The 21,100-nt window shown below is 41.0% G+C and overlaps 4 protein-coding genes, 1 long non-coding RNA gene and 1 other non-coding gene across 9 annotated transcripts; 3 read left to right on the plus strand and 3 right to left on the minus strand.

The window, feature by feature from the left end:
• Window positions 1–59: 59 nt before the first annotated feature.
• Window positions 60–8,259, minus strand: LOC135351769 (growth arrest-specific protein 7-like). 2 transcript variants are annotated; one of them, XM_064550858.1, is made up of 18 exons: window positions 7,901–8,043; window positions 7,610–7,715; window positions 7,361–7,419; window positions 6,638–6,780; window positions 2,470–2,562; window positions 2,211–2,236; window positions 2,130–2,156; window positions 1,968–2,051; window positions 1,637–1,734; window positions 1,507–1,581; window positions 1,301–1,379; window positions 1,162–1,227; window positions 1,006–1,068; window positions 909–950; window positions 775–835; window positions 589–668; window positions 429–527; window positions 60–268 (listed from the first exon to the last, which is right to left on the minus strand). In XM_064550858.1, the coding sequence occupies exons 2-18, from the start codon at window positions 7,646–7,648 to the stop codon at window positions 152–154; spliced, it is 1,251 nt and encodes a 416-aa protein (XP_064406928.1). In that variant the 5' UTR covers window positions 7,649–7,715; window positions 7,901–8,043; the 3' UTR covers window positions 60–151. The 2 variants fall into 2 exon arrangements, with proteins under 2 accessions (XP_064406928.1, XP_064406927.1); XM_064550857.1 differs by lacking the exons at window positions 6,638–6,780; window positions 7,361–7,419 and having other exon boundaries at window positions 7,901–8,259.
• Window positions 4,360–6,349, plus strand: LOC135351779 (uncharacterized). The gene is made up of 3 exons (XR_010399506.1): window positions 4,360–5,032; window positions 5,080–5,244; window positions 5,308–6,349. It is a non-coding gene; the product is annotated as an uncharacterized LOC135351779 (long non-coding RNA).
• A 34-nt stretch (window positions 8,260–8,293) lies between the features above and the next one.
• Window positions 8,294–8,366, plus strand: Trnar-ucg (transfer RNA arginine (anticodon UCG)). Its single transcript has one exon. It is a non-coding gene; the product is annotated as a tRNA-Arg (tRNA).
• On the minus strand, window positions 8,340–10,569 carry LOC135351775 (B9 domain-containing protein 1-like). 2 transcript variants are annotated; one of them, XM_064550866.1, is made up of 7 exons: window positions 10,433–10,569; window positions 9,921–9,989; window positions 9,050–9,161; window positions 8,851–8,947; window positions 8,739–8,801; window positions 8,617–8,684; window positions 8,340–8,543 (listed from the first exon to the last, which is right to left on the minus strand). In XM_064550866.1, the coding sequence occupies exons 1-7, from the start codon at window positions 10,520–10,522 to the stop codon at window positions 8,470–8,472; spliced, it is 573 nt and encodes a 190-aa protein (XP_064406936.1). In that variant the 5' UTR covers window positions 10,523–10,569; the 3' UTR covers window positions 8,340–8,469. The 2 variants fall into 2 exon arrangements, with proteins under 2 accessions (XP_064406936.1, XP_064406934.1); XM_064550864.1 differs by having other exon boundaries at window positions 8,340–8,563.
• Window positions 10,495–11,966, plus strand: LOC135351770 (bromodomain-containing protein 4-like). Of its 2 annotated transcripts, none has more exons than XM_064550859.1 (2): window positions 10,495–10,635; window positions 10,894–11,966. In XM_064550859.1, the coding sequence occupies exons 1-2, from the start codon at window positions 10,589–10,591 to the stop codon at window positions 11,882–11,884; spliced, it is 1,038 nt and encodes a 345-aa protein (XP_064406929.1). In that variant the 5' UTR covers window positions 10,495–10,588; the 3' UTR covers window positions 11,885–11,966. The 2 variants fall into 2 exon arrangements, 1 of the variants encoding a protein (XP_064406929.1); XR_010399505.1 differs by having other exon boundaries at window positions 10,533–10,663.
• Window positions 11,967–11,981: 15 nt separating this feature from the next.
• On the minus strand, window positions 11,982–21,018 carry LOC135351762 (gamma-aminobutyric acid type B receptor subunit 2-like). The gene is made up of 16 exons (XM_064550850.1): window positions 20,728–21,018; window positions 20,395–20,544; window positions 19,951–20,121; window positions 19,298–19,423; window positions 19,116–19,181; window positions 18,274–18,471; window positions 17,819–18,094; window positions 17,476–17,539; window positions 17,136–17,252; window positions 16,581–16,713; window positions 15,483–15,618; window positions 14,714–14,821; window positions 14,472–14,600; window positions 12,862–13,176; window positions 12,476–12,640; window positions 11,982–12,337 (listed from the first exon to the last, which is right to left on the minus strand). Exons 1-16 carry the CDS (start codon window positions 21,016–21,018, stop codon window positions 12,083–12,085), a joined length of 2,700 nt encoding a protein of 899 aa, XP_064406920.1. The 3' UTR covers window positions 11,982–12,082.
• Between the last annotated feature and the right edge of the window lie 82 nt (window positions 21,019–21,100).

Genomic DNA, 21,100 nt, shown 5'->3' on the forward strand with positions numbered 1-21,100 from the left:
AAAGGGTCACCACATCCAAAAAACAGGAGTTCACTGCATGCATGCATGATCACCATGAATTAATGACAATTTAAACTAAGCAAAGCTATGCACCATAAACAAAACAAAGAACAGAAAGGGGATAAGGGGATATAAAAAGGATGTGGACATATCAGTCAAAGACACGATCTACTGGTCTCGTAGTTCCAGTTCCCTTTGTCTTGATAAAGAACTCTCTATCTGCCTTGCTGTTAATCCTGTCCACTGCATCATTTACTCTTGACAATGACTGTACGTATGTATGTTTGAGTCGTGAAATATAATGCTTATATACACCATCACAGATTCTTGATGCAGGATTGAATACTGTAATAATTATATGCACAAGTCTGTACTTTGCAAGTTACTTAAAACAGGGCATAATTTTGCTAAATGAAATGTGTATGTACCTCAGCACTGGCTTCATCTACTGTACAGCAGATACCAATGTACTGCAAGAAGTGTCCCTTTAGGAAAGTAGATCGTTCATCCTCCTGTTTCTCATAGTCCTACGTACAATGATAATTGTTAGAGCAGAAAACATTATATTTATATTTTAATCTCACTCACATCACAAGCGCTAATCATATTGTCCATCCATTGCCCCTGTGCCTGGTTATAATTTTCCTCCAGTTTCCGTAGGTCCTCCCCTAATGTGTGTGAGTGGTGTGTATGTAATGATTTGGTGTTGGTTGTGGCGTTCATGTGTACAGGGGGTAGGTGGCATAAAGCTGTAAGAGGGGTAATTGCACTCACCAGGATTACCAGCACTTGTTCTTCTTCTGAGAATGTTCTTGAGGTCAACGTCAGAAGAAGGCTACAAAGCAATGCGAGTAATAGAAGGGATGTTGACAGTGAATAATGAAGGTATGCCGTGTCTAGCAATTTACCCTTTTCACTTTGTGAGGCTTGCCTGATACAACACCTTTAATCTGTAGAAGGAAACAGTAAGTGAGAGATTGTAGGGGAATGTAACAGCCTATGCACCTTATCAATGGAGGTATCAAACGCTTGAACTTGTTTACGTGACCGGTCCATAATCTGTTGATGCTGTACAAAATACATACAATAAATGTACATATACAGTCATACATGTACGTTGTCATGAGTGTGCTAAGACTTGAACATTAAATGCAGCACTACCTCCTTTCTTCCCTTCTTCTGTGATTCTTTAAATTCAAACAGTGGTTTCTCCATTTCCTTTTGAAGCTAGAGAAATAGTAAATATCAGAGTGAGCTTAGCAAAACAGAATCCTCTATCATATCTGGATGCAATATATACCTGCTCAACAAATTTTCCATGAGCTTCTGAGCGATGTCTCAGCTCAGCCTTCATCGACTGCCATGCTTTGCCAATGGTACTGTAAAAAGAGCCATTGCAGTATGAAGCATAAACACACAGTCTCATGTATAATATATTTTCCAGTGCCTCAGCAAGACAATAATTACAGTACGATCTAGAATTAGATGAGACTGTTACTCACTCACCCTTCTTCATTGTCTGCCAGTGTTGACTTGGACAGCTTTAACAAGGCCTTAGCGTATTGCTCCTCAATGGCAGCTCTGGGAAGATAGACAATACGTACTTGTAAGTTTGCAATGACGAATGAAGACATACCTTTCTTTGAAGAACTCCACCATATCTTTCATGGCATACTTGCCGTTCAAGTGTTTTTCTAAAATAATGTCATAGCCCGTCTGATCTCCTTTGTCCGCCTGCAATGCAAAATGATCGATTGTATGAGTTTATTTCAAAAGTCAAGCGGCAAAGAGATTGTTTAGAATGGTAGTTTGATTTCGCCCAGTTTGGCTATAAGATTACAGCAATTAGTAGTGCTTATACATGCACAGTTTTGTGCTAAGATCTAAGTCACGCAACCCGATCTAAGTCACACGACCTTATCTACATGAGTACAGTGCGGTTGGTTATTCTACGCTTTGCCACTCACCCAGAAGTGATCCACATAACTCATCTCATTGGGATTTAAGGGTAGTTGGTCATCTATGTTCTCAATGAATGTTACTCCATTTACCTGAGGGATAGGACTAATTTAAGCCTGTAGTTGCTGAATTAGGTTATGGAGAAATACTATACTACAGTGGGCACCTACCACAATGTACTTTGGTTTCTTGGGCTTCTGTTGGATAAAGAGCAAAGTATAGTATTCGATTAGCATAAATATTTAACTCACTTGTGCTTTAGAGGGCTCGATATGCTCTGGTGTGTGGGGAAGATAATACAGTTTGTGTAACAGTCACAAACAAAACTATCCAAGCGAGTATACAACGTATAATATATTTAACACATACTTGCACGAAGTCCCATGAGACATACACATAAAACAGTAAATGATCTCTGTAACATGTATATGTTATTCTTATTGAGCAAGTACTTCAGTGACACCAGTGTCTAAGCAACCTTGCAATACATACAACCATGCCTGTACTCACGGTGTTTGTGCCCATTGGTTGCAGTGGGGGGGATGGGCTCAGAGGGTATAGCCGTAGGAAGGGCAGTCACTACTGGCAGGTCCCAGGTGGTTGCTGTAGAACACAAAACTAGTGATTAAGGACAAGAGTATAGTGCTTTCTACATCGGCTTCTACAACAGATAATCCAAAATTCCAGATTCCATAGACATGTGTAAGTTATTCTAGCATGATGGCAGATTGTACAGTGTGATACTCAAATAGCCTAATTGCAAGAAACATGGCACACAAGCATCAAATATTGCCACAACAAGCAGGCTAATTGTGAACAAAAACAGAGACAAGTACCAACAAATAAAGTTGATATTCGCATCACTTTGTCCATATAAAAATTACCATTGCACATTGTTAGTGTACATTGTAAAACTAGTGTTCAAGCTGGCGCTGTGCTAATGCCTCTCGCCATGTTTTTGCTTTCGCTGAAAAGTATTAGAGTGTTATATTAGTTTCTATAATGAATTTTATATTAAAGTTAGCTTATCTATATAAAGTCACTGAGAAGAATAGACTTATTGACATGCATCTATTGTTGTTATTGACCTCAAGAAAGAAGAAAATTGATTCTTCCAGGATCTATAGTTCAGTGTATATAATATCTAAGAAGAAAAGACCTGTGTACATGCATATTGTTATCTATATTGTTATATGGTAGTGTTTTGTGGCTTACCAGGCCCTCAAGACAAAGATGATTCTGCCAGGAGGATCTGGATCTATCTTGGATATTATTTTCTCACACATGGGGAATGAGCGCGCATGCGCATTACATCCATAGGTAGCTGTTTTAACAGATATTTTCTGAGTATTGTAGCTAACAAAAAGCTAGCGCTTTAGTGCAAGGCTAACTCATATGTTGAATAGAAAGTTTGTGCGGACAGATGATGCTATGAAAGATTCTGAAGAGACTGCAACAGCCTTCAATGTGAGTCAAACTAGCCATAACTCGAGAAAGAAGCTTTAGTTTGCTAATCCACGAATCAAAATCCAAGAGATTGTGGCTAGAAGCCTATAGAAGCTGTTAGCTTTCGTCGCATTGCAACCGTTGAGCAGTTACAGCTGGAACAGACACACACACAGACAGACACACACACACACACACACACACACACACACACACACTCACAGTCAGCTTTACCGTATCCCTCGTGCGGCTACGCCTCGAGGCATAATGAGTTTTCCTCATTTGAGGCAAGAAAAGAAGACAAGAAAGCGAGGCGCGGATGTTTTCCGAGGCCCACTTCCGTTTCCAATCCCTCTCTCCTACATCTATGGCTCTATTAGTTATATATACAAAGCATCAAAGAGACTGCATGCATGCAAAGACTCTGTATCAAAGTAGCAAAATTGTTTGCATTATTATTCTATCAAAGTGAAGGAAGATTTACCTTTCAAGTTACTCATGCTTATACCTATAAGAGTTAAATGCTTTGATGCAGCTCTGCAATGTTGGATCTGCCTGTAAGACAATCGATGTTGTGCATAGCTATATCGCCATATTTGCAACTTACTTTCTCAGCCAAATTTCAAGACAAAACATGGCGGCGTTATCCCCAAGCGGCTGGTCGCCAAAGGAGGCAAAATTTTGTGAATTCACAATAATTATAAAGTATAAAGCACACAATTTTCAGTGCAAAGACAACAATACATATCTTCCTCCATGTTTTCCTACATAGAAGATGTAAATTGTTGTGGGGATGCTCCAATAGCATCACTGGCTCAGCTCTCAAGTAATTTGGAATCATAGATATAGAAGTCAAGAGAGAAACTGTTGTATCTATGGTGGAATTAGCCTCGATCCCAGGCCGATCCGTCTCTAATTGAACGCTAGGTCGCCTCCTCGGCCTGGGGCGTGTATCTGGGCGTGCTCTTATTGGCTCCACCTCGCTCAGGTATTCGCTAAAAAAGAGCGAATTCCTGAGCGACTTAACACTAATGGTGTATGTATGAGCACCTACTCCGTAAAAGTAATTGTAATCTCATGAATAGCTCCGTAAAGCTAGCTAGCTACTACTATGGCAATTTCAACGTCTTTTGATATCCAAGAAGCATTAGCGTATGCACTGTCTTGTGTGAAGCAAGAAGGACTGATCCTCAAGGAACAGCAGGTCCGTGCTCTCAAGCTCCTGTCAGAAGGAAGGGACGTTTTTGTGTGGTTCCCAACTGGGTATGGCAAGTCTCTGTGCTATCAATTGCTACCCTTCTTGATGGACTACAAGCTTGGTAGGACTAAGGGTCCTCTTGTCGCCAGAAGTGTAGTTCTTGTCATCTCTCCCCTTGTGTCTCTCATGATTGACCAGGAGTCTGAACACTAGAGGTGTTTCTGCTGCCATCCTCAGTAGTAATAAGGGAATCGACAGAAGTCTTGTTGCCACTAACAAAGATGTGTCGGATGGAAAGTACCGTCTGCTGTTCACTGCCCCAGAGGCTGTTGTTGAAGACTATCGTTGGAGGATGCTATTACTAGAGCCTCCACTCAATTCCTCTTTAGTGGCAATAGCTGTGGACGAAGCACACTGTGTTTACAAGTGGTAAGTTATTAATAACTCCCGTTGTGATTATTATGTATGTTCTGTAGGAGCTCTGACTTTCGTCCTGCCTATGCACACCTAGGTGAGCTTAGAGCATTTGCCCCTCCTGGTGCTCCAATGTTGGCTGCAAACTGGATAGTTTCTGACCTACCCTCTAGCTCCACAGCGATTGCAGATGATGTCGAGGCACTGGCATTATGTGGACCATCAATGTGAGCTAAAAAAATAATTTTATTTACAACACTATCACATTAAAAATTTCCTACTTTGTGCAGGAGTAAAAGCAAGCCTTTTTCCTCGAACCCCGATGGTACTCCTCTTTGCTGATGGACGTGAGCTCACAGTGAAAGGAGATGCGTCGGAACCACTCGTGTCCTTAGTCCTTTTCTTAGGGGCTGATCTTACTGGACTACTAGGGAGCTGCTCTTTGGACACTTGTTTCTGGTAGCTACGTCTGGCCAGGAGCCTGAACACCTCTATGGACTCTATCTTCTTGATACAAGAAAGACAGACAATCTTTGACAGGCCATCTGAATCACTAACAGGCAGATCCAATGCAAGACTGAGCCTCCCTGGAATATCTTCTTTGAGAGCCTTACTGCTGAACAAATGTTTATATCTTCTGTTTTGTATGGCATCAGTGCTGCAACATAACCTACAAAGAACAAACTTAGAAGCCATCATTAATTTTATTCAATTTTCATTTGACCACATGGACTAACTAGTGTTCAAGCTGGCGCTGTGCTAATGCCTCTCGCCATGTTTTTGCTTTCGCTCAAAAGTATTAGAGTGTTATCTATAATGAATTTTATATTAAAGTTAGCTTATCTATATAAAGTCACTGAGAAGAAAAGACTTATTTACATGCATCTATTGTAAGTTATTATTTTTTGTATTATGTGGCTTACCAGGACATCAAGAAAGAAGAAAATTGATTCTTCCAGGATCTGTAGTTCAGTGTATATAATATCTAAGAAGAAAAGACCTGTGTACATGCATATTGTTATCTATATTGTTATATGGTAGTGTTTTGTGGCTTACCAGGCCCTCAAGACAAAGATGATTCTGCCAGGAGGATCTGGATCTGGATCTTGGATATTATTTTCTCACACATGGGGAATGAGCGCGCATGCGCATTACATCCACAGGAATAATTAAAGGGTGTGTCCAAAGAGATCAATTTTACAAATGGCTACTGTACTGCTAGCTAGCTGTTTTAACAGATATTTTCTGAGTATTGTAGCTAACAAAAAGCTAGCGCTTTAGTGCAAGGCTAACTCATATGTTGAATAGAAAGTTTGTGCGGACAGATGATGCTATGAAAGATTCTGAAGAGACTGCAACAGCCTTCAATGTGAGTCAAACTAGCCATAACTCGAGAAAGAAGCTTTAGTTTGCTAATCCACGAATCAAAATCCAAGAGAACGTGGCTAGAAGCCTATAGAAGCTGTTAGTTTTCGTCGCATTGTAACCGTTGAGCAGTTATAGCTGGAATACACACACACACACACAGACAGACACACACACAGTCAGCTTTACCGTATCCCTCGTGCGGCTACGCCTCGAGGCATAATGATACTGAGAAGATTGAACTACAATTGGCACCACTTTTGAAGCTTCTCTCTCTCTCTCTCTCTCTCTCTCTCTCTCTCTCCCCGCAGCGTATGGGAAAACTCACAATTTGCAATCGAAAGAGTATCGCATTCGAAACCCGGTATATATTGTAGTCATAATTGTTCACCGTTATGCTGAAAGTGTTGTAAATACAAGTGCTACAAGAATCTGGAGCTTTAGTTCTGACATATGACAATAGTAGTGTTATAACGACAACAGTTACGATGATTGAACTAACACCTATTTAAGGTTTTTGAGATTCAACAATAATACTATAAGATATTATTATAAGAAGAAAAGAGTGTCGAACTACCGATATCTCTACACAAAAACTGTGCACAAAGTAACTTGACATCCTGTCAATTGCATGTGAGCAACTTGCAATTGATGACGTTTACAGAATTTGTTAACAGTGAGTAAAGAGTGCAAGTGAAGAGGATCAACCTGACTATTGTCTCTATTAATTCTATGATTTTTGTGAAGAGCCTATCAGTGTGCAGTGAGAAGCTCTGAACATTGAACGTTGAACACGAACGACTAGTTAGAATCAGATGCCATTGTTCAATTACCACACCCCTAAAAATGTCACGGTTAACATTATTTTACTAGGAGATTACTAAGTTTACAATACTTCATCACGTGCTAGTCATGTTACTTTGTGCGGAGTTTTTTGTAGAGGTATCGGTAGTTCGACACTCTTCTCTTCTTACGTACTCTTGATAATACTTCCAACTGTTAAAGCAGGAACAATTGAACTCAGTTACACACACATCCTGCATGGATTCATATGCAACAGGTAGCTTCCCAAAATACAGTCACGTCTCTATTAGAGAATACAATGACAATACTGCCACCTCCTAATTGTTGATCCAACAATCCGATCACTCCATAATTTTTCATTGACACATTGGTATATATATAGCCATGAGATTATCATTAAAATAATCATGATTAAATACTTACTCTGGTTGGAGGTGTTGACGTAGTAGACTTTGTCCTCATTAGTCCCGAGGGCCATCCACTCTGTTGAGTGCAGCACTGCAGCTAGGGCAGAGGGTTTGATACCTCGCTGGAATAAAAAAATGTTCGGAAATTGCAAGTGACCAAATACAACTACGCATACCAAACCATAAAAAAGTTTCAGCTGGAAGTAGCAACATTTGCCCAAAACAAACAACCTCGCCGCGTCGCATCAGCCATGTACAATACACGGATTATCATTCCTTTTCAAGAGATAACAAAATATGGGCTCACCTGTATCAGCTCACTGTTGGCCAGTGGCTTGACATAGGAGGTCGGGAACCACCCCTCTTTGCCACAAGAAAAGCCTCTGCACCACCCATCATCTGTTCTCTCAGCTACTAGCACCACTGTGCACTCGGCAAACGGCAAAGGAATTGCTGGGCCTTCACCAGTGAAGGTGTAGATAGCCTTCACAAATTCAAAGTCTACTTCTAATTCTTCAGCCATTTAGAAGAGTTATAATAGCTCGATTGAGCATTTATATTTGGAGAAGACCATTAACTGCAGGTGGGCAGGGCTGTGGTGACCGGGCCCCCTCTTGAATTTTGTTAACTAGAGAGGTAGTCTAATAGCTAGTGAGTCGATCAGAATAAAATCATCTGGTTCATCGACGTCGATAGCTACGGCCTCGTGGCCTAATGGATAAGGCGTCTGACTTCGAATCAGAAGATTGAGGGTTCGAATCCCTTCGGGGTCGTTTTAATTTTCTTTTTTCTTTCTTGATAATTATTATTACAACATTTAATTATAACTGTACTGTTCTACTTTGTTTACTGCTATTTGTTATGGTAGGTCGAGGCTCATTTGCTCCACTTCTGAATCCTTGCTTCCACAGATCTTTTGTAACAACATTGATGCTCACAGTCACATGCCCCTGTGATTTAGTCTTTGTCACTAAACAAAACGGAATCAAATAAGAGAATCAATTTATAATCAATTTAACCCACATTCTCTTCCTTCTCCTTGTGAAATGAACTTTGGATCTATGAATTCTGGGCTTCGTCCAAAAATCCACCTGAACCAATCAAAACATGTTCAAATAAGTAAACTCTGCAACCAGATCACTTACGCTATAAATTTTGAAACGTGACTCTCTGATGCAGGGACGAACATCGGTAGCTTTAACTTGTGCCTATAAACATAAACATCGACCCAATTAGTATGAAGGTGCTCAGACTTACTGGCCTGGCGTGATAGGTAGGTGGATACAGCCATAACCTCTGACTTCATCCCGCCCTAGACTGTTCACTCCGTATACACTCACAACAATCTGGGGCCCTAAAAAATTTCACTTCAGATGATTTAAGTACAGCAAACAATAATATTATACTGAATGGCTTGACTTAATTTTCTGCAGCAAAGTTGCCTTGTTAAACTTACATCCGAATGGATTAGTGCTTTTGAAGGTAACATCTATAGGAAAGTTCCAAACAAAGTGCTTATTAGGTCCACTACTCCTCCTTGTAGATTGTGTTATACCTTCACACAACCCCTGCAATCAATGAGAAATTGTCTAGTGTGCAACTGATAGTATACTTGGGGCATTGTGTTGCATACCGTCTTTGTTCTATACAGTACCGCTCTAATACAAGCACTAACTGTGAAACTTTTGTTGAGAATAATTTATTTAGAGCAATTTTTGCGTGGTTTAAAATTAATAGGCAATTAGGAACGCTTAGCAGCTTATCTCGTCAAGATTGTATATCAGGTTATAAAGAACAACCACTCACTCGCTTGCTCAATTCATTCTGAACCATCTGCTAACTGCTAAAGAATCCTGCAGTGCTGGAATCCGCAGCAGAGGAAGAGAGTACACTGCTAAACCACACCCTTTCAATCTTTCTACGTTTGTTTCTTTTTGCTTAATTACATGTACATGTACAAGAACCACCCTGGCTCCATAAATCTTCTAAATGAGGCAGATTTGAATAATTTGTTGAGTGCTGTACTGTATAACTTATTGGACAGCATTGGAAATTGTCCGGGTATAATTGGAACCTGTAGGCCATTAGAGTACATGTATAAAGAGGCCCGGAATATGAAAACTAGCTAAGCTTCAAACTAGCTAAGCTTAGAATGTACATGTATTAACTTTTCATGGGATTGTCCGGATATTTATATACATGTACCAGTGACATACACACATATAATTATGTATTGCCCAGAAAAGTTTTCGGGATAGTAATTAGAAAAGACGGCAGATTTACATATCTAGTAGTGGAGTATAATTATACACACCAGAACAACTCACTGAGACAACTGCCCAATCTTGTCCAGACACAAACGAGTAGTTGCAGTACAGGTCATCATACTCGGGGAACTGTAGAAACACAATACCGTACTTATTCGATTTAAAACGACCCTCTAAATATGCGACACCCTTCCAATTTTCTGACCTCTAAAAGTAGTGATTGCTGCGTTTACAGCATGTCGCGTCCTAAATAGAGGTCAAATCATAGCCTCGATTCCAGGCCGCAAGAAACAATGTAATTTAAGCGGCCTATAATCGAGGATAGTAGAGTAACCCAATTAGATGCGACCCTCTAGATATGCGACACCAGGACTTCAACATAAATGTTCAATCTCCAAAAGAAACGACCTCTGGCTTCATAACTATTTAAAAGTATCGCCTTAAATCGAATAAGTACGGTAGCTACTATAGTACATGTATCGATTTAATAAAATTATATCCCCTTAGGTGCTGAATTTCCATGCGCACCATTTAATAGGTAAAATATAGACATTGCATTCCCCTCCCCCTACCTCAGCAGACTCAATCTGTCCTGACACCATTAATAAAAATACAGGGTCTTTGGCCGCTGGCTGTACTTGTGAAGGCCTCTCTTCTGCCATTTGAATAAACCACTTCAATGTTGAGTTGCTATAGGTACGTACGTACGGATATAATTATCTTGTCCTATGACCTCCCATTGGGCTTTATTTGGACAGCTGAAAATAAACACCAGGTGAGGAGCTAGCTCAAGCATATCCATGGTGAGAGCAAGAGTTTGAAGTCGTGTTTTTTCTTTATATAGATATAGATCTATATGCTCCACTTGTCCTGCTATATAGCTATATAGATCTATGTTTCATTTCTGTGAAACAACATCTAGTAGCTAGCTCTATGTCTGATACCATACATAATAATGTTAGCATGTCCCCTCACTGAAACACAATCAGTTCTCAATCTATATTAAAACTTTGTTTATTATGTTGGTTTCTAGGTTGCTGCAGTTAATGGCTGGAGGAATTCCCTTGTTACCAAATCCTCTGTTTGACTCTTCCGGATCCCCAGCACTTCAAGCTCAGCCACAACCACAATATTCAAACAACATAGAAATTTGTCCACTTTTATCAATTCCTGAGGGATTGTCACAGCAAACATCTTTGCTGCAAGTGCCTCAAACTCTGACAAATGCACACATCTACTCAACACTGCCACAGTCACAAAGTCTGGATTACCAACAGATACCACCACTTCTACCTACTCCAACAACTGTACCAGGATTAATGCAACAAACTATATCACCAATCAATTTACAATCTACTCTATCTCAAGTACAACCACTGATGCACTCACAACCAAGACCGCTGATGTCACAGACTCAATCACAAGTCCGGCCATTGATGTCACACCCCCAGTCGCAATTACCAGCGTACACACAGGCTCACGTGCCACCCCTATTGCCACAACCTCACTCTGGACCCCACCCACCACCATTAATGCCTCAAGGTCAATTTGTGCCCTACCGTCCACCTCACAGAAGGCCAGGATTCAATCCGGAACCCCGCATTCATGATGCCCCCCTGATGAGCGGTCACCTACCCTATCATCCATACCCTTCCCAACAGCGGTATCGTGGAGGGCGTGGTCGGGGACGTCATTTCCGAGGCCGGGGCTCTGGAGCATGGAGGAGCCCTCAGTCGACGAGGGATGGTGCTCACTCGATTGGGGCCTACTATAATGAGTCCATGTTTGTGGATCCGTGGGCAGAGCTTCTGATTCAAGCTGGTGTTGAAGGCAGTGGGAAAAAAGAACAGGCTGTGAGACACATTACAGATGGAGACACTGACTCTAAGCTGGATCAATCGGGGTGCTTTCCTACTCTCAAACTAGACAAAGGTGTTAATGACTTTGTGGAAGTGGCAAGTGGTACAGCGCAAGCTACATGTACAACTCTAGAAACACAGCTTGTCCACGATAAATTAACTTAGCTAGACCTATTGCAGCTAGACCTATTGCGATGTATTTGTTGCAATCTCTTAAACAATTTTTGCACAATTTCTATAATCCTGATTCTTCCATACTAAATTTCTAAACATAATTATACATGACTTGTACATAATTGTATGGTACGTATTTATTGTTCTGAAAATAAAACTGTAATATTAATTAATGCACGTATGTATAAACTATATCTGCAGTATATCTACAGTGTTCGCTATAATCTCCACTTCGACATTCATTGGTGACAACTCCTTGCAATCTTCATTAGCAATTACACCAACTGACTCTCCATTTGTTTTTTCGTTTGCATCACCATTATCTTGAGTCTCATAGTCGTGTGCTGGCGGTGTTACATGATTCAGTAGTAGGTTGGTGTTGCTGCTTACATGTATGTCACTATGCAGTGGAGACGACAGGAAGTTTTCAGACTGTCGCTTTTTCTATGGGAGAAAACTATTCAGTTAACATGTATCATTAATACAAAAGATATGGAATCAACCCGTTGGATACCGGCCCTTCCCATAATAATATTTACGATAATTATGAGAAACACATAAAACAAAAAGTAATTAACTCACTTCTTTTATGTCAGTCTTGAGTGACTGAATGGTCTGCTTAAGCTGATCAACCTTGGCCTGGTCTTCAGAGTTACCTTTGTTGGTACTGTCCAGATAGTTGTTGCCCACGCTGGCCACAGTGCTAATATCCGTCTCACCCGAGGGGTTCTGGTAGAGCTCTATCATCTGGTGGTGGGATACGTGGGGGTGAGGTGTATGTGAGGGGGAGGTACTATTATAATGTAGTGTAAGGGCGGTGTTAAGAGTGATAGGGTTGCTTTGGAGCTATATACGTAGGTACTACACAGGGTACATGTACGATTGGCATGCTTATTTTTACATGCATGTGTGGCTTTTGGGAACACTGAGATGAGAGTACATGTATTTTCATATAATACTATACTCACCAATGTTCCAAACAAGGTGAACAAGATGACAGTTACCATGGAGAGAATGCAGAATCCGTACACTCCGTATGCCACACTAGAATCATTAACAGACAGTCCCACAATGGTAGCCACCAGTGCCACGACAACAGTGGTGCACACACATGCTACAATCAGTTTGGAATCCCTCAATCTCTTGAGCTTGACATTATACGTCTGTGTGGCTAAGAACACGCCCACCACGAGGTAGAGAGACTTGATGACCAGCAGGACGGGTATCCAAATGTTAGAGGCAGCTGACATACATTGATAGGCGAGCAGAGGAACCTCACCATCCTGAACATGGGAGAAAGGGATATCGACAAATTTACAGAGGCAATCACATGAGCACATGCATGCGCACACCGAGGTATACGGTAGTGTGTTTGTGTGTCTGTGAGTAGAGTGATACAGCTGCTGAATGACGTTTTCTTGGATTGATTTACAAAATAATGCTTCGTTCTCGAGTTAAGGCTAGTCTTGCTAACTTTGAAGGCTGTTGCACACTTGCGTAGCAAATCTGTGGATATAACTTAGCTATTCTACATGTACTTAGTAGTTAGTTCTGCACTAAAACGCTAGCTTCAAGAGTGAGAAAAAGAGCTGCAAAGCCACACTGTTTTAGCATTAGCTTGCAGCCATTAATAATTATGGACTCTGAACAGTTTTAGCAATAATTATAGTCGGACATTTCCCACCATTCTCTGCACTGTGTAATGTAAATTGTAACTGTACACGACATTGTGTGCATGCATTTAATAATAGTCCGCTAGTACTGTAGCTTCATTGACAAAGCCTCCACCGAGAGGCATCAGCACCCGCAGTGCTTTTATTATCAGCAGAAGCTCCACATAGAATTGTGACCCCCTGCTAGCCTCGGTTCCAGGCCGATTTTTTTTTTATAGAACAAAGTTGAAAATACGGCCTGGTATTGATTGTATATGGGCGTGGCAGGAACCGGAAACTAAAGCAGAGATTCTTCACACTTTGTTTCCTGTCATATTTCCCCGTATAAGTCTAATACCGTAATTTAGCTCCGTGTATGCTCTCAAGTAATAAAATCTAGCCATAGATTGTCTAGCTAGCTAGCTATGGGAAGTTTAAGTTGTTCAGATTAACATATACATTGTCTTGCTTCACAAGAAGGCCCCACTCTCATTGCAGAACAGGCCCAACTCTTGTCAGAAGGAAGAAATGTCTTTGCCTGGTTTTCAACATGGTATGGCATGTCTCTTGCTATCAATCACTGCCCTTTGTGGTGGACTACAAGCTATTAATAGGTAGGACCAACACTGCCGGCCGTATAACGCGAAATTTTAGAGGGGCTTAATTTTCGCTGATTTCGTGGGGCTAATATAATCTGGCCTACACAAAATTAAGTCCACGAAAATTGTTCTTTAATTAGCTATAACGTGCAAAGATTAATTAAAGGCGTGGCTTCCAGTAAGCAGTCATCCCACGAACATTGTGCAGTGAAATGTTTTTAGAGGCCATTCATGAAATATAAGTGCCTCGAAAATTTCGCGCTATACGGTATTATGTCGTACCTACAACTTAGTTTCAAAAATCTAAACGGTTAGACAATGACTTACTGGGCGATCGATAAGATCCCTTTGTTGGAGCTTCCGTCGGAAAGAGTCTACAGAGACTATGATGAGAAACACCACGTCAACACCTACCATCACCATGACAATGAGAAACAGCATCCAGTCTTTGAGAGGCTGCACATGCGTATAGTTTTCGGCCGATCAGCACCAATATATACCGTAATATTAATTTTATCTAATGAACATAAACTGTTGTGTATATTTTTGACATGCATCTCACTGCTCACTCTCTTCTTGAGTCTGATGTTCTTGAAGATGTAGTACACCCTCCATGTTTTGGCCAGCATGGTTCCAAAGAGAAGAGAGAACCCAATGGAGGCCAGCCATACTGACACCTGCAGAGGGTGAGGTAAACGTGTTATAGTAAGACCCTCATATCTGATTGTACATGTACAAGTTCTTGTTGAAAAGTTGTGTAAACTGATACTGACCATTCAATACTATACACACAACATGTACATGCATGTATGATTTGCACAAGTACTCGTCCAGGTATTATTTCAGTGCAACCTAGTCTGTTTGTCGATCTAAGTGCAAGATAAACGGCAGGTATATTAATATCAATGATCCTTTGAAACAGTTCAATTCATTGCTGACACTTCAGATCAGAATGGTAAATGTGCAATTATTATTTTATCTAGGGAAGTTTTGTTATTCGCTCCCAGATTATATTTATGCTGCCAAGCATGAATGACTGGAATTCCAGATTATAATATGCGTAATTATTTGAACTCTTGGTATTATTATTATACATAAACAATCAACCTGAACCACACAAATTCTTGGAAGCATAGTAATTAACAGTTGAGAGAAGAACACAATTGTGTTAACATAATAATTATGCCCAAAGCACAATGTTTGTTAGGTCCATTTTACTTAGTGAACTGAGCATCTGTCATTTGAACAATCTTTGCGTACATACAAATACGTATGTATAGCTCAAAAGCACTTAAAGAATCAAAGAACCTCTGATCTCCTTATAGAATGAACATGTACCTGACAGCGCACAATGTCGACAGCAGTGAAATCTACAAAGTTGATGTCCAACCCAAACATGATAACCACAATGTAGAAGAGAATAGCTCCTGATATCATGAGCAGGTTCAGATATGGACTGGACAGCTTGACAATTCTGCGGGAGTATATACGTTGTATTTAAAAGTGAGAGCATTATAATTATGCCTCGGTGTGCATGCGCAAGCGAGGTATACGGTAGTGTGTTTGTGTGTCTGTCTGTGTGTGTGTCTGTGTGTGTGTGCTGCACAAGAATCAATGAAGTGCAAGTAAGAGTTTCTATAGGCTTCTAGTCATGTTTTCTTGGATTGTAATTCGTGGATTTGCAAAATAAAGCTTCATTCTCGAGTTATGCCTAGTTTTGCTTACTTGGAATGCCATTGCAGCCTTTTCAGAAGAGTCCGTAGCAAAACTTGTTCACCGAGAGTTACTACTCTACTTAGTAATTAGCTCTGCACTAGAACGCTAGCTATTAATATTGGTAGCTGCAAGAGTGAGCAGAGAGCTGCAAGGCTCTGCTGACTTGCAGCCATTAATTTTAGACTTGGAACTTTTGGCATCGATCGTTTTTAACAACAATCATGGTTGATCATTACCCACTATTCGCATGCAGAAAATTAAAGATGTTCAATGTGTGTATAAAAGCTAGCTATTAGTAGTTTTATGTTATGTAGCTTTGGCACCTCCACCGAGGCATCAGCACCCGCGGTGCTTTCATTATGTCATGATTTACACGCAAGCATGAGAGTGTGACACAATGCACATCATATACTCTAGTATGGTGGGACCTCTTATTCTGACCATGCTCAAGATCTGTGAAAGTGGCTGGATTAGGGAAATGGCTGGATTTCAGGGCAAGTTTATAATCATGTCAGAGTTTAGGCTACTTTAGTGAGGTGGGAGGAATTGAAAGGCTTGGAATAGAGAAGTTTCACTAGCTATAGAATAATTAGTTAAGTAAGTATATTTACAGTACGTGTGTACATATGAATATGTAGGTACAAGACTTACTCATTCAATGATTTCATTATTGTACATTACAATAAAGTACGAGGCAGGTGTAGTATCAGTATAGCTCACCGTTTTTTACGGAACACAAGGTTGAAGACCATGCAAGCAATGGCAAAGATGATGCCCAAACAGGCAATGATAGTGTAGATGATAAACAGCACCTGGCTTATTGTGACCAGCTCCGAATCCACCGTGACCCCATCTGTAGGAATTTGCACTCAATAACAGATTGAGCAACAGCTCTCAGATTATAGCATCAGCAATAAAACCTCCAGATTTGTACAGAGCTTTTAACGACACAAGTATTATGTTTTGCTTGCAGCTACAATGCACATGCATGGATTTCCACTAATTATACAGTAAAACCTCTATCCGGCCGGGCAAATTTCTCTACAGCAGGGTCAAAGTTCAATAAAATGTTAGAAGATAGGCGTGTTTATCACACATATCCTACATGTCTATTTGCATATTTGCACTGCTATTAATTAACAAAACTAGGCGTGGCTTATCCATTTGCTTATCCGGCCGGCATATTCGGCCTGGCTCTGGACAATTAAGGGGTCAAGATAATCAAGGTTCTATACTATAGATATTATGTAAGCTCTATGGACCAGCCCAACTCACCAGGAAAGACCGTCTGTATACTGTGATCGGGCAAGAATGTCAGAGTACCGATGCTGTCCGCGAAAGCAAATGCAGTGTCATTGTTAGCATCAATGTTGGGGTCTACCACCTGCGTGTCTGTGCAGTTGTTATAGAGATTATCATGAGATGTAGTTGTTATAGAGATTATCATGAGATGTACTGGTGGGTAATTAAGTGCACTAAAATTGTAAATTTGGTGTGTAACTTTTCAAGGGGTTTTCTAAGACTCCATTCTAACAAAGGTTATTGTATAATAATAATTATGTATTATAATATTGGTTGTGCAAAGAAGAATGTGCCTGGCATGTTTTGAACTCACAGAGATATTGGTACACCTTTCTGACTGGCTCACGATCACCGAAAACGTTCAATTTGACCTTACCCTAAAGAGACCAACAAGACACAAAACGCTAAAATAAAGTTGGTGCAAAAATGAAAGAAGAATTTAGGGAGTCACTTTAGGTGGCTGTTACAGGTGCATATATATACACACATCACGACAACATAATCATTATCTTAAGGCATAGCTTGGATATGGCATATTCAGGTGGGAAGACCTACTTTCGAGTTTCATTGTACATTAAAGAAACAAAAAGGAAGTCTATCTGTAAATATGAATCCTACATGCAAAGATGCAACCATTAAGCAAACAATACACTTACAGAGACTCCTTGGAAATTTGAATTTCGGGCTGCGTTGAGAATAAGTTGATTAATTTCTCTAGTGACCGTCGAATTGAGGAAATGGTTGAACTGTTCCAACCTGTTTGCTCCTAGTACGGTCCCATTCTGCAGCTGTGTAGAGGTCGTGTTGAGAGCAATTGCAGCTATCCATACTGCATCGTACACAAAAGCCGCCTGTCTCAGGGCTTCACTGCGAGGGTAGTTAAGGCTGTTTAGATTACGCTCAAAATCTGTCCAGAAAGCACCTGGAGAATCCTATATGAGAAAAGACACATACAATCATTGTTTGCTTACACTGTACTGACTATAATGGCATTCAGTTTTAACGAAAGATTAGCCCAGTGTCAGCATGCTTCTACGTAGCATACACACGCCTCACTTAAATCATAATATACACACCCCAAAACTCCTCCTCACACCCTCACGTCACTCACATATCCCACATCTGTCCGAGCATTCATCTCCTCCTCCAAGGGGGTTGGGAAGTGGTCGACCGCCAGAGACATAAAGATGGCATTAGTAAGCTCCTGTACTGAACAGTTTGAGCCAGACTGGTCAGTCCACCAAAACTCCGACCACCAGTAATGGCTGATGAATGTGTAACGCGGGTGTATCATCCCCCTTTTGTATGCCTATATGTGTGAGGGGTGGGCTGAGTGTTTATACTATGAGAGGTGGAGGTAGTGAGGTACAAAATGCATGACTATGAGAGGTGGAGGTAGTGAGGTACAAAATGCATGACTATGAGAGGTGGAGGTAGTGAGGTACAAAATGCATGACTATGAGAGGTGGAGGTAGTGAGGTACAAAATGCATGGGCACATGTTTAAATGATCAAAAATATGATCAAAAATACAAGGGTCAAAGGAGAAATGCAGGTGTAGTTGCAAGGGTCACTTCCTCTGCTCCCTTTGTAGTCTTAATCGATATCAACTATGACCAAGCATTCCATTATCAACTAATCAGACTAGTATGGTAACGTGAACTGATTAGGTGCAGATTAGCACTGCTATATATAGCCCATACACGTACACAAGAACAACACAGGCATCCAAAACAAACATAACAGTGTTGCAGCACACTGTACACACATACACTGTACACACATACACTGTAGACACATCATTCGGTTATTCACCCAGTATACAGTGCATGTGCAAACCATGCACATGGCTAAATTCTGCACTGACTGTTTAGCTACCTACATGTCCGGGTGCAAATAGTACTAACGTAATTATCATGCGCATAACATAATGGACAGGAACATGATTACTCACCAAACAAAATATTTGTCTTGCAGCATCTTCATAGATATTTAACAGAACAATCCTGGCCCCTGACGTCTGGAAAATTGATATGAATTACGTTGCATCAAGTCCACATAAAGCAAAAACAAATTAATGTTTACATAAATGTATACGGACTCTAAACGAGACATGTGATGCATTCATCTGCTTACATTGAGTTGATCAACAATGTTCTCCAACCGTAAGTTAGTTTCACTTGGTGTCAGTCCACTATCATAAGGGAACGGCAGCACCCTCACATTTTCCTGCACCAAGACAGCATTCTGCACACTGGTCAACTGAGGGAAAGATGGGCATCAAGTAATAGCATAATATCATCACATGAAACAGATTATTCAATCACATCAAATAGAGTTAGTTTCAGCAAGGACACTAGTTTCCTGGAATGCTAAGGCAACTGTTACACTCGCACACTCTCACAGTGTCGCTCCACACACCCTCACAGTATATCCACACACCCTCACAGTATCCCTCCACACACTCTCACAGTGTTGCTCCACACACCCTCACAGTATCCCTCCACACTCACACACCCTCACAGTGTCCCTCCACACCCTCACAGTGTCCCTCCACACACCCTCACAGTATCCCTCCACACACCCTCACAGTATCCCTCCACACACCCTCACAGTATCCTTCCACACACTCTCACAGTATATCCACACACCTCACAGTATCCCTCCACACACCCTCACAGTGTCCCTCCACACACCCTCACAGTATCCCTCCACACACTCTCACAGTATCCCTCCACACACCCTCACAGTGTCCCTCCACACACTCTCAATCACACTTATAGACTCACATTGGAGAATAGATCGTCCCTCACTGACACAATAGCCACTTGCTTCCATTCAAACTTTCTGGCGAGTGCTGCTACTGTGGCAATGCTGGCATTGTCCGAGGAGATGGTTCGCAGGAAGTTAGGAAAGCGTCTCTTGTTTGATAGGGATACAGAGGTGGTAGTATAGCCGATCTGAAAGAGATAGTAGAAATTGATATCATATCTGCTTACAAAATAGTATTCTGTAGTTGCACCCTTGCCCTGCGTAAGAAATTATTGTTTTCAGATACCATATAACTATTAGCAAGGGAAAACATCTGAGGAATATATAATCATACATACAGTGAAATCCGTCGTCTACATGTATACATACTATACTTTCCTACAGTTAGGTCCTGCTCAAAGTTAGGAGCTGTGAGACACACCCTTATTAGCTGTGACAGCTAGCCCATACATTTTCAGTACCTGTGTTAGACTGTAGAATGGAGCCACTTCGGCTGTGGTGAACGCACCCACTGAGCAGCCCGGACCAATGATCATGTAGCGCTGATCCTGCTCCCCTTGGACTAGTGACAGCTGGTTAATGAACGCTCTGATGGCAGCCAACTGATCACACTGTGTGTGCCGGGGGGGGGTTGGCTTGGTGTTACACATTACGTAGAGTTTTACATACATACGACGTAGCATACGTGAATGAGGTGGGTGTGGTTGTGAAGGAAAGTATGTGTACGTGTTTATAGATGTTACTATGTGTTATAGAATTAGGACGTCATGCTGCTCTCTATTTATTTGTCGTACCATGGTATTTTCAACTTGCAGTTTCAATCTGTAACCACTTAACAGATTAGACTCATTAGCAATCTTTTGCACTGCCATTTGTGCTGCTACAGTTAGTCCTCTTGCTCTAAAGCCTGCTACATTGCAAGGGAAAAGCGCCATCACACTCAACAGAGTCTTGGTCTTTGGAATATCCTGGCAAATCTCCAGTGGATTGTTCCTACAGTCACTATCACAGAGCAGAATAGAATAACATTCCCAGGGGAGGCTGACCATATACAAAAAGCCCAAAAGCACAAAGTAAGACTTCATTTTGAGAGAGTCAATTTTCTGTAGAACTTTTCTTGTTGCATACGTAGGTACTAGGTAGATCTAGCTACTTTGTAGATCTATA

Source organism: Halichondria panicea, chromosome 17 (genome assembly GCF_963675165.1).
Source record: "Halichondria panicea chromosome 17, odHalPani1.1, whole genome shotgun sequence".
In the NCBI taxonomy this organism is placed as follows: domain Eukaryota; kingdom Metazoa; phylum Porifera; class Demospongiae; order Suberitida; family Halichondriidae; genus Halichondria; species Halichondria panicea.